The sequence below is a fragment of the Alosa alosa genome, chromosome 6, assembly GCF_017589495.1.
Source record: "Alosa alosa isolate M-15738 ecotype Scorff River chromosome 6, AALO_Geno_1.1, whole genome shotgun sequence".
NCBI classification, from domain to species: domain Eukaryota; kingdom Metazoa; phylum Chordata; class Actinopteri; order Clupeiformes; family Clupeidae; genus Alosa; species Alosa alosa.
The window spans coordinates 35,084,643-35,097,790 of record NC_063194.1 but is presented as its reverse complement, the minus strand read 5'-3'; the positions used below and the strand labels follow the sequence as shown (position 1 = coordinate 35,097,790).

Here is a 13,148-nt window from a genome sequence, read left to right as displayed (position 1 = left end):
ACACTTAAACACTCACACATGTATACACTCACACACTTAAACACTCACATACTTAAACACTCACACATTTATACACTCACACACTTACACAGTCACACACTTAAACACTCACACACTTACACACTCACACACTTACACACACATGCTGTGAATTTCCATGACTACTGCATGCATGTTGGCCAAGTTGCTTAAGCCTTCTCATTCTGTGTGTGTGTGTGCGCATGTGGTTGTGTATGTGTGTGAATGGTTGTGGTTGTGTGTGTGTGTGTGCGTTTGTGGTTGTGTGTATGTATGGTGGTTGTGTGTGTGTGTATGGTGGTTGTGTGTATGCGCATGTGGTTGTGTCTCTATGTGTGTGTGTATGGTGGTTGTGTGTATGTATGGTGGTTGTGTGTGTATGTGTACGTATGGTGGTTGTATGTGTGTGTGTGTGTGTATGGTGGTTGTGTGTGCGCATGTGGCTGTGTGTGCGCGCATGTGGTTGTGTATGTATGGTGGTTGTATGTGTGTGTGTGTGTGTATGGTGGTTGTGTGTGCGCATGTGGTTGTGTGTGTGCGCGCATGTGGTTGTGTGTATGTATGGTGGTTGTGTGTGTGTGTATGGTGGTTGTGTGTATGCGCATGTGGTTGTGTCTCTATGTGTGTGTGTATGGTGGTTGTGTGTATGTATGGTGGTTGTGTGTGTATGTGTATGTATGGTGGTTGTATGTGTGTGTGTGTGTGTATGGTGGTTGTGTGTGCGCATGTGGTTGTGTGTGCGCGCATGTGGTTGTGTATGTATGGTGGTTGTGTGTGTGTGTGTGTGTGTGTGTCCAGGGATCTTTGGCCAGCGTCTGGAGGACACAGTGCAGTACGAGCGGAAGTTGGGCCGGAGTGCGCGTCTAGCGCCCCTGCTGGTGGAGCAGTGTGTGTGTTTCATCCGCCAGCGCGGCCTCGCAGAGGAGGGGCTCTTCAGGATGCCCGGCCAGGCCAACCTGGTCAAGGAGCTGCAGGACGCCTTCGACCGCGGGGACAAGCCTCAGTTCGACAGGTAACACACACACACACACACACAAGCATGCACACACACACACACACACTAACTCGGCGAAGGCCACAGTTTGATAGGTAACACACACACACACACACAGACAGAGCACAGTTTGTCATGTTACTGGTCAAAAGGCAATATTAAGCAGGTGTGCTAAGCTCTGGCCCTGTGTGTGGGTGTGTTGTGTGCGTGTGTGTGTGTGTGTGTGCGTGCGTGTGTGTGTATTTACCTGCAGTAACACGGATGTCCACACGGTAGCGTCGCTGCTGAAGCTCTACCTGAGGGAGCTGCCTGAGCCGGTCATTCCTTTCGCCAAGTACGAAGACTTCATCTCCTGCGCCCAGCTGCTGTCCAAAGACGAGGAGGAGGTGTGTGTGTGTGTGTACGTCTGTGTGTGTGTGTGTGTGTGTGACGTCTGTGTGTGTGTGTGTACGTCTGTGTGTGTGTGTGTGTGTGTGTGCGTCTGTGTGTGTGTGTACGTCTGTGTGTGTGTGCGTATGTGAGTGTGTGTGTGTGTGTGTACGCCTGTGTGTGTGTACGTGTGTGTGTGTGTGTGTGTACGTCTGTGTGTGTGTGTGTGTGTGTGCGTATGTGTGTGTGTGTGTGTGTGTGTGCGCCTGTGTGTGTGTACGTCTGTGTGTGTGTGTGTGTACGTCTGTGTGTGTGTGTACGTCTGTGTGTGTGTGTGTATGTGAGTGTGTGTGTGTGTGTGTGTGTGTGTGTGTCGTGTGTCTGTGTGTGTAGTATACGTCTGTGTGTGTGTGTCATTATGTGAGTGTGTGTGTGTGTGTGTAAGCCTGTGTGTGTGTACGTGTGTGTGTGTGTGTGTGTCTGTGTGTGTGTGTGCCTGTGTGTGTGTGTAGTATGCGCCTGTGTGTGTCAATAAAAGTCTGTGTGTGTGTGTGTACGTCTGTGTGTGTGTGTGTGAGTGTGTGTGTGTGTGTACGTCTGTGTGTGTGTGCCTGTGTGTGTGTGTGTGTACTATGTGTGTGTGTGTGTGTGTGTGTGTGTGTGTGTTGTTTGATGATCTTCTGTGCTTTAGGGAGTACAGGAGCTGGTTAAACAGGTGAAGTCTCTCCCGCCAGCCAACTACAGCCTGCTCAAGTACATCTGCAGGTACACACACACACACACACACACACACACATACACTACACACACAAACACAGCCATCAGCCAACTACAGCCTGCTCAAGTACATCTGCAGGTACACACACACACGCATTAATAATACACGCAGTCCCACACGCCATCAGCCAACCACAGCCTGCTCAAGTACATCTGCAGGTACACATACACATACACACACATACACACACACACACACAGCCATCAGCCAACTACAGCCTGCTCAAGTACATCTGCAGGTACACACACACACGTACACACACACATACACACACAGCCATCAGCCAACTACAGCCTGCTCAAGTACATCTGCAGGTACACACACACACACACACATACACACACAGCCATCAGCCAACTCCAGCCTGCTCAATTACATCTGCAGGTATACACACACACGCAGATACACACCGCACATAACACAGCCATCAGCCAACTACAGCCTGCTCAAGTACATCTGCAGGTACACATACACATACACACACATACACACACACACACAGCCATCAGCCAACTACAGCCTGCTCAAGTACATCTGCAGGTACACACACACGTACACACACACATACACACACAGCCATCAGCCAACTACAGCCTGCTCAAGTACATCTGCAGGTACACACACACTTACACACACACACACATACACACACAGCCATCAGCCAACTACAGCCTGCTCAAGTACATCTGCAGGTACACACACACACACATACACACACGTAAACACACACACACACACACACAGCCATCAGCCAACTACAGCCTGCTCAAGTACATCTGCAGGTACACACACACACGCACGCAGCACACACACACACACACACACACACACACACACGCACACACACACACACACAGCCATCAGCCAACTACAACCTGATCAAGTATATCTGCTGGTATTGGTCTGTCTGTCATACACACACACACACACACACACACACGTGAGTTGTCCATTTGTTGTGCTTCGGTTGGCAGGTTTCTGGACGAAGTGCAGTCCCACTCGAGTGAGAACAAGATGAGTGTGCAGAACCTGGCCACCGTGTTCGGACCCAACATCCTGCGGCCCAAAATGGAGGACCCTGTGGCCATCATGGAGGGTGAGTGTGTGTGTGGGGGTGGGTGTGTGGGGGTGTGTCTGTTACAGGTCAATTCTGGGTTCTAAACTTCTAAACTTCCTACATAATTATTATTTTTATAGTCAGCAAAATAGTACTTTGTGTGTGATTAAGTCTGTTATTGTTTGGTATAGTTAATTTACATTGTGTTGTGTTTTGGCAATAAAGTACCTTTAAAGACGCCTTCCTGTGTTTATGGGATTTCTTTTACAGTTGCAAAGGGAAAAAAGTGAAGATAGTCTTCTTTGCTCCCTGTAGTAGCTACAACGTTTCAACCACTCAGGTCTTCGTCAGATAGGCCTACACCATTACCTGTTGCAATATATCTGATTGCAGTCCTACATTATGTCTATTTCTTTGATAGTTAACATTATGCTACCACGTAACAATAAGCCGCTATTATTATTAGGACTCAGTCAACACGCTTCGGTAATATTATATGCTGTGGGCTTTAATTAGCGCATTTTGGGTAGCCTATCCTACATCTGGGCAATAATTATTGAACAAATTGCAGTCTACATGCCATGACAAACATTACCAGTAGTACTGGGTGAATATTAAATAGATTGTTTGTAAGTTATGGTAATGTTATACTACAGTACCGTGAACATTGCGCTTTCATCATGTTAGCACACTGATCACAGTCGTTATGTCTCGTCAAAATTCACTGATGAAGGAAGGTTCGCTTTATCCCAGAAAACCACACTCGTTTCACTGGCTATAAGCCTATCCTAAAACTGAAGAGATGAACTTGGCACTAATCATGTAGTGGTGTTTCTATAGCCTATTCGTTAACCTGTCATTCTTTGAACTCTTCAGAAATGTTGGGATATGTCTGTGAGGTGCTTAGCCAAGTTATATGCATAGCCTACTTGCTTTTGAATTACTTTTTTACAAACGGACCTCTGCGATGTATCCAAAATATTTCCAGATTGCACTTTTGTTTTATCCACAAGTCAAGGACGGTCGGCAAAGAATTTGTGTTGACGTTGTCGACGGCTGCGCACTCACTCACTCAGAGCTGCCTGCTTGACACGCCCACTTGCCTAGATGCATGCAAGGAGCATGGAGAGTGGGAGCAGTCCACACAGACACAGAACGCCTTTATTTTAATAAAGCATCGACTTTAAAACGCCGGAAATCATATCGCTTTTTTTTGCGCCAAGGCATCGCGGATTAACCGCTCTAGTAACATGCGAAGTCCACTGAATAGGGCCAATCTGCCCTAATAGCCCTGGTTCTCTCTCCCACAACACAGAAGATGGCTTTAAAGGAGAATTCCGGTGTGATATTGACCTAAAGTGTGTTGAAACATGATACCGAGTGTGAACGTATGTCTCATAGCCCATTCATAGTGATCAGATTCCAAAAATAATTCCGTGCTGCTACTGGAAGAAACTGAATCCATGCATTTCCACTGAATTATTTTGGAATCTGATCCCTTATCATACCTGTTCATTCTTACTTGTCGCCGACTTATCGTGGACTAAATTCAAGATGGCTGCAAACGCTTAAACTTTGTGAAGATACTGTCTGCATAAATCATCTTGTAAGTAAACTACCAGTGCTTTTTCAAAGTTCTCAATGTCTCGCTTTTAAATGTCAGGGCCCTCGAAGTCTACCAATGAAGTGTGGAGATACATTGAGCCTCAGAATGGTGTAAAACAGTGATTCATTTGCATGGCTAGCCCGATGCCGAAGCACCACCATTGAAAAAAAGCTGTTGGTAGCATCGGCTAACTAGCACCAGATTTTGGAGTGCAGGGACAAGCCGAGATGGGCTATGAGACATACCGCTCACACTGCATCATGTTTCAACACACTTCAATATCACACTGGAATTCTCCTTTAAAGGGCAACTCCACTGCTCTTAGTATCATAATGTATAGAAATCCAATACGGTGAATTGTCATCGTTATCATGTTAAAATGAGTGACATAGATGCTAACTGCTAAATGAGTGGCGTTTCACGTCGTAGATGCTAACTGCTAAATGAGTGGCGTTTCACATATGCTAACTGCTAAATGAGTGGCGTTTCACGTCGTAGATGCTAACTGCTAAATGAGTGGCGTTTCACGTATGCTAACTGCTAAATGAGTGGCGTTTCACGTATGCTAACTGCTAAATGAGTGGCGTTTCACGTCGTAGATGCTAACTGCTAAATGAGTGGCGTTTCACGTATGCTAACTGCTAAATGAGTGGCGTTTCACGTATGCTAACTGCTAACTGCAGGCAGGGGGTGATGAGATGAGAAAGACAGCCCAAGGGCCCATGGAAATGGAGGAATGTCTGGTTGTGTGTGTGTGTGTGTGTTTAACCTTGCTCACCGGCATGTCTTTTGTGTAATTCATGATGAGTGTGTGTGTGTATGTATGTGTGTGTAACCCCTCAGGTATGTTTCTGTTTCTGGTATGCAGCATCTGATGACGTTGCTGTGTGTGTGTGTGTGTGTGTGTGTGTGTGTGTGTGTGTGTGTATAGGTACATCCCTGGTGCAGCATCTGATGACAGTTCTCATTAGTGAGCACGAGCGTCTGTACCCAAGTGACCCCGACGCAGCGGAGGCGGGTGCCCAGGACGAGAGCCCCCCCGTGGGGCAGCGTGCGGTCAGCCAGCCCCCCCCCAGCCTGGCTGGCTGGATCTCCGAGGAGGACCTGCAGGGGGCGCCGACCCCCCCGGCCAGCGAGGACACCACCAGCGGCAGCTCCTGCTCCTTGCTCACCCCCCAGCCCCGAGCTGACCCCACGTCTGCCACCAGCCCCAGCAAGCAGCCCAAGAGCGCCCCCTCCTGGAAGTACTCCTTCAAAGGGCCGGCGCCAAGGCCCGGGGACGAGGGGTGGCGGCCAGGGGCTGGGGGCTCCGGGGGGGGGGGGGGCAACTGGCTGATGAACGGGCTGTCGTCGCTACGGGGTCACCGACGCGCGTCGTCAGGGGAGCGCACGCGGGACTCCGGCTCCTCCTCCTCCCACAGACTGTCCACCTATGACAACGTGGCGTCCTGCTCCTCGCTGGCCAGCGCTGGGGGCGGGGTCGAGGGCGGGGCCAGTGGGTCCAGCTCGCCGTGGTCCGCCTCGTCCTGCGAGATCTCCGTGACATCACCGCCGCCGGACTCGACCGCTGACCACGCCCCTGAGCCACAGCAGCAGGTGGCGCCAGCGAGTCCGAGCAGAGACGAGATGACATCATCCGCCCCCGAGGAGCAGGAGGACGCCGCCGCCGTCGCCATGGAGATCTACGTCAGCGGGGCCGACCGTAGCGACCGCACCAACGCCCGGGCGGAGGACAGTGTGGACAACTCGCAGTCCCTAGGCAACCTGGTAGTCGACCTGAAGGAGGAACTGAGGAGGCAGAAGACGGCGTATGAGGCCCGCATCCAGAAGTAACACACACACACACACACACACACACACACACACATACACACACACACATACACACACACACACATACACACACACACACACACATACACACTAGGGATCGACCGATATGGTTTTTTCAGGGCTGATACCGATATCAATTATTACCAAAACAGGAGGCCGATAACCGATATGTAAAACCGATATGTCAGTTGTCAAAAAGGAGGGTAGATAGTAGCCTAAAGGCGATATGCTGCAAAAAAATCATTCAAAAACATTTAATTATGCAAACTTTCCTTTCTTCTTTTGATACACAATTGTCTATCAACTTGCATCACAAGTGTAAATCCTGTGTATGATGTTAATCCAAGAGCTGAGTGATAGCAATTATTTTCATAGACTAGGCCTACACAATGGGCTTGTTAACTACCGGTATGTTAAGGGACCTGTCACAAAGAGGATGCTTTGCCATCGTGTGTGTGAGTGCACGAGAGGGAGAAGGAGAGGAAGAGGTGCATGCGTGATGGCAAGTGTTACGGTTGAATAGTTTAACAAAACAGTTTTAAAATAGTTCTTAGGCTATTTAAGCATGCAATTTGTGTCCATGTGTAGGCTATAAGCTACACTTTTGTGAGCCTAAAAGGCACGTTAATAGCCAGCTCAGGACGCGATTTAGTTCAGGTCGGATTAAGTTACGGCTGGCCCTGGGTGCCTGCCTGGTTTTTTCTGACAGTCCGTTTCAAAAAGGAGCAGACTTTTTGACGTTCGCTATCGCATAATTTAGGACTTTTCTACTATGTAGGCCTAAGGTGTCCCGTTATTCACAACTAATGGACGAGGCGGAGGCAAAGAACTCGCGACTCGCAGCACCAGAGTTTGTAACTAGTAGGCTAAACAGCATATCACTAACGTGCATCAATCCGGAGTTCGCTAAATGAAGGAAGTGGGTGCTTTACTTATTGATCCGGATCAAAGAGACAATAGCTTACAAAGTGGTGTTTTTGTAACTTCAGTGTAGATGATTGTGATTCAGTGTAGATGATTGTGATTCATTGCAACTTCAGCAATGTAAGGTACCTTCCTTAGGCTAACTTCGAAAAATAGCTCCGTACAGCTGAAGCCCAGTCAGTCTGCCTCAGTGAGAATCCTAAACTTTCTCTGTGTTCAGTCATCGATCCTGATTGGCTGCATTCGTGATAACTAACAAATCAGACGGTGTAGTGGGCGGGACAATGCTCTCGGCCACAGAGCAGCAAATGCAGGGAGTGAGAGACGCTTTACAGACAAAGTAACGCGTTTCATTCTTTATCCATTTCAATATCGGCTTATCGGTGGGAAAAATGACCGATACCGATAATTATAAAAATGCTAAATATCGGCCCTAATAATCGGCCCGGCCGATAATTGGTCGACCCCTAACACACACACATACACATGTGTGCTCTGTGTGTTCACTAATTCATGGATGGGATCAATGCAGAAACCAAATTCCTTGTATAAGCAAGTACACTTGGCCTAGAAAGATTTGCATACACACACATACACACACCAACACATACACACACCCACACATACACACACCCATACACACACCTTCACACACATACACACACCCACACATACATACACACACACACACACACACTGTTGTGTTGTGTGTTGTGTACTCTGCCCCCTGCAGGCTGGAGGACTCCAGTGCGGCGCTAACTGTTGTGTTGTGTGTTGTGTACCAGTGCGGCACTAACTGTTGTGTTGTGTGTTGTGTACCAGTGCGGCGCTAACTGTTGTGTTATGTGTTGTGTGCTGCCCCCTGCAGGCTGGAGGACTCCAGTGCGGCGCTAACTGTTGTGTTGTGTGTTGTGTACCAGTGCGGCGCTAACTGTTGTGTTGTGTGTTGTGTGCTGCCCCCTGCAGGCTGGAGGACTCCAGTGCGGCGCTGTGCTCCCAGATGGAGCGGCTGGAGCAGGAGATGGAGCAGGAGCGCAAGAGGCAGCGCATGCTAGAGATCAAACTCCGCAACTCGGAGCGCGCGCGCCAGGACGCCGAGAACCGCAACCGGCTGCTGGAGCAGGAGATGGAGGAGTTCTTCTCCACCCTCGGAGACCTGGCGCTCGGAGCACGCACCAGCGACATCTGAACACCAAGTGTGTGTGTGTGTGTGTGTGTGTGTGTATGTGTGTGTGTTACCTGACGCTCGGAGCACGCACCAGCGACATCTGAACACCGTGGTGTGTGTGTGTGTGTGTGTGTGTGTGTTACCTGGCGCTCGGAGCACGCACCAGCGACATCTGAACACCAAGTGTGTGTGTGTGTGTGTTACCTGGTGCTCGGGGCATGCACCAGCGACATCTGAACAGTGTGTGTGTGTGTGTGTGTGTGTGTGTGTGAGAGAGATGAAGGAGTTCTTCTCCACCCTCGGAGACCTGGAAATCAGCATGCTCAGGTCCCGCACCAGCAACATCTGAACACTTAGTGTACAGTGTGTGTGTGTGCACATGTGTGTGTGTGTGCACATGTGTGTGTGTGTGGGCACGTGTGTGTGTGTGTGTGCACATGTGTGTGTGTGTGCACGTGTGTGTGTGTGTGTGTGTGTGTGTGTGCACGTGTGTGTGTGAGCTCCTCTCCTGACCGTTGCTCGTGTGGACCTGAGATGCGTCCCTTCCGTCTCCTCAGGTGGACACCAGGGGCCAGGTGCTGAGTGTGTCCACACACACACACACACACACACACAGAGGTGTGCTCAGACCAGGTGCTGAATGTGTCTGGCCTCTCTGGATCCCATCCAGTGGACATACAGGGTGTGACATCATATGGATAAACCACCTGGAACGTCATATGGAACGATCTGGAATGTCATATGGATAAACCCATCTGGAACGTCATATGGAACGATCTGGAACGTCATATGGAACGATCTGGAATGGCATATGGATAAACCCATCTGGAACTTCATATGGAACGATCTGGAACGTTATATGGATAAACCATCTGGAACGTCATATTGAACGTCATATGGATAAACCATCTGGAGCAACATAGGGATATGGAACAAAAGACTGATATATCAAGTGGGACATTAGATTGATATATAATATAATATATGGGACTTTAGATTGATATATAATATAATATATTGATATATAATAGAATATATGGTACTTTAGATTGATATATAATATAATATATGGGGCGTAGCATGTGAGGCATTAGACTGATGTATGATCTGGACCGTTAGAGGACATACGGGACCTTCGATTGATATATCATATGGGACAGTAAATGGGCATGTGGGACATGTTAGATATAAATATATCATCTGGAACTGAATCATCTATATCATCAGGACTACTGCCGAGACATTAGATACATATATCCTATGAGACAGTAGATTTATATGGGGCATTAGATAGATATATCATCTGGAACATCAGGACCACTGCCGAGACATTAGATACATATAACCAGGGGCGCTGCAAGAAAATTTGGGCCCAATAGCAGACAATAATTCTGGGCACCCCCGATATATATATTATTCCACTGCTTGGTTGAATTTCCCATTGTCCTACGTAATTTAGAACCACCATTAACCGTATGTTATTTGCACACCTATGAAGTAGATCCATTTTTTTTGGTCGATCACACTTGTATATTAATTCGGCCGAACTCGCTAGAAGTTTAAATGAACTGTCACGTTGCATCCGAAGCTGTAAAATGCAGACGCTCAGAACATGGCAACATTGTAGCATATGACGGAGGTGGCTTTTAGCTAGATGGATGACAGCAGTCTAAGTAAAATAGCTGTTTCAAAGCTAAAGTTCATCAGAATCTTGGGATACTCCGCTTGACAACGGGAGAGATAGAACTAACGACTGGCCTTTGGGCCGAAAAGCAACCATCCATTTAGAACTAGTAACGGCAGTTTGTCCAGCAAGTTGAGAAATTAGTTGATATGTGTCGGAAGAAAGTAGTTCTACAAATAAGACAGTTTTAGCGATTAAAACGTTTAAATTGTAACAGGAAATGAACACAACGCAAGTGGCAACAGTGGAATAAGCGGGATAATGGACTCCACGGTGGTCTGTTCACAGAAGTTAATGCACTCCGCTTCGCGTCGGGGCCGTTTTACAACCTCGACTGTGCTTTAATTTCTGTGAACAGACCACTGCGTCGTCCATTATCCCTTATTATCTCTCCGGGGTCCACCTGCCAGTGTTGGGCCCTTAGAATCGTCCTAACCGTCCTAACCCCCCCACCCGCCCCCAGCGGCGCCCCTGCATATGATATCAGGACCACTGCCCAGACATTAGATACATATATCATCTGAACCACTGCCCAGACATTAGATACATATATCATCTGAACCACTGCCCAGACATTAGATACATATATTATATGGGACATCAGGACATTAGATACATATATCATCTGAACCACTGCCCAGACATTAGATACATATATCATCTGAACCACTGCCCTGTCCACTCCAAACCAAAGCCTGATTCCCTCTTGAGGCCGTGCGGGAGCCATGTTGGTTTTGGGCAGCTGAAACTGAGTACTGCCCCACGTAAGTGATGACCTCTAACTGACCTTTAACTGACCGTGCCTTCCGGAGCGGCCGCCACCAGGGGAGGAAGCACACTCTCCCCTGTCTATCAGGGTTTCCATGACAACAAGGCGGGAGGGGTATTATGATCAGATGAAACTTGTGAAACTTGTCTCCGTTGTGTGTGCTGGTTGTGATTGGTCCACTGGGCCAAGAGAATGTTGTGTGTGCTGGTTGTGATTGGTCCACTGGGCCAAGAGAATGTTGTGTGTGCTGATTGTGATTGGACGCCATTGCTGTTAGTTTGCCCTCAGACTGCAGAAGGAAGCCAGAGGCGCTTGGAGAGTTTCTGCATAAAGTTTAGTGCATGTGCTCATAGACAGGGCAGACCACCAGGGGGCTCCATGTGCACCGTTTCACTATCTCCAGCAGGGGGCTCCATGTTTACTGTCTCTCTCCAGCTGCTGCTGAATCCCACAGCAGTGGGGGTGAGAGGCTCTCGACTGATTAATTTTCAGATGTATTAATAAAAGAGAAACACTCTTATTAAAGGAAAACCACTATTCTAAGGGCTAGACGCTGCTGGTGGCCTGCTACTCTGTCAGGTGATTGTTTTTCTACATTTTGGGTATTCTAAAGCTCTGAATTCAGGACCAGCAAATCGCCTTTAGGCTACTATCTACCCTCCTTTTTGACAACTGTATGTTTATGGATTTGGGACCAGCAAAAGGTTCCTGCTGAAAGTGACTGCATTTATGGATATAAGGCCTGGAAAAGGTTCCTGTTGAAATGACTGTATTTATGGGTTTGGGACCAAGAAAAGGTTCTTGTTAAAAGTGACTGAATCACATGGGACCAAGAAAAGGTTCCTGTTGAAATGACTGCATTTATGGATATAAGGCCTGGAAAAGGTTCCTGTTGAAATGACTGCATTTATGGATATAAGGCCTGGAAAAGGTTCTTGTTGCAAATGACTGCATTATGGATATAAGGCCTGGAATAAGTTCTTGTTGCAAATGACTGTATTTATGGATGTAAGGCCAAAAAAGGTTATTGTTGAAAGTGACTATTTATGGATGTAAGGCCAGGAGAAGGTTCTTGTTAAATGGTTCATTCTGATCTGAAAGTGGTGCTGTATTTATTGATGTCAAATAAAGTTTCTGTTCACCACAAATTAATCTAAACATCACCTCACCTACTAGGAGTTAATGTAAATATCACCTCACCTTCCTACTATAACATCTACCTACTGAAACAGGTGCCATTACCTCAGCCGGGTGTGTAGTGTAGTGTGTGTGACTTCAAGGCAGTGCTGCAACCGTCGACTTCAAGGCACCTAACCCTAACCCTTGCCTATAGGCCTAGTGCCTTCCATGCAGCACTACCTGGAAGATGATGTTGGCCTACTATAACATCGACCTACTGGAACAGATGCCATTGCCTCAGCCGTGTGTGTAGCCTAGCAACCATGGCCAGCTTTAGAATGGGGGGAGGGGCAACAGCCCTCCACATGTGTCTTCTTCCCCACCTAATATGAGGCTTGCTCGCCATTAGTGTTGTATAAAGTACTAGAAAGCAATACTTGAGTAAAAGTACAAGTATCGTACTAGAAAAAGACTTTGGTAGAAGTGAAAGTTATTTTTAGAATAGTACTTAAGTAAAAGTCTTAAAGTATCTGATATATACTGTACTTAAGTATCAAAAGTAATTTTCTGATATTTAATGTACTTAAGTATTTGAAGTAAAAGTAAAAAGCAAGCGGTTTTATTTTGAACTTTTGTGAACTATTTATTTTATTTTGCCTTTCTTTTAGTGAAGCATAAAGCATATTCAGGGTTCCCATATCTTCTTAATCTCACTCATCAAATCAAAATCACATTCTTTTCTAGGACTTTTCAGGCACAATTCTCTTAACTCATTGAGTGCCAAAAACGTAATATTACGTTTTTAGCTTTTTTTTTTTAATTACGAAAC

General features: G+C 47.2%; 1 protein-coding gene across 1 annotated transcript in view; it reads left to right on the top strand.

The window, feature by feature from the left end:
• The window catches only part of si:dkey-191m6.4 (rho GTPase-activating protein 22), a 36,414-nt gene extending 26,166 nt beyond the window's left edge, over positions 1-10,248 (top strand). Inside the window, 6 exon segments of the mRNA XM_048245537.1 lie at positions 817-1,030; positions 1,266-1,398; positions 2,073-2,146; positions 3,134-3,255; positions 5,754-6,651; positions 8,546-10,248. Of these exon segments, the coding sequence (XP_048101494.1) occupies positions 817-1,030; positions 1,266-1,398; positions 2,073-2,146; positions 3,134-3,255; positions 5,754-6,651; positions 8,546-8,768 (1,664 nt within the window). The 3' untranslated portion in view covers positions 8,769-10,248.
• The last annotated feature ends 2,900 nt before the right edge of the window (positions 10,249-13,148 follow it).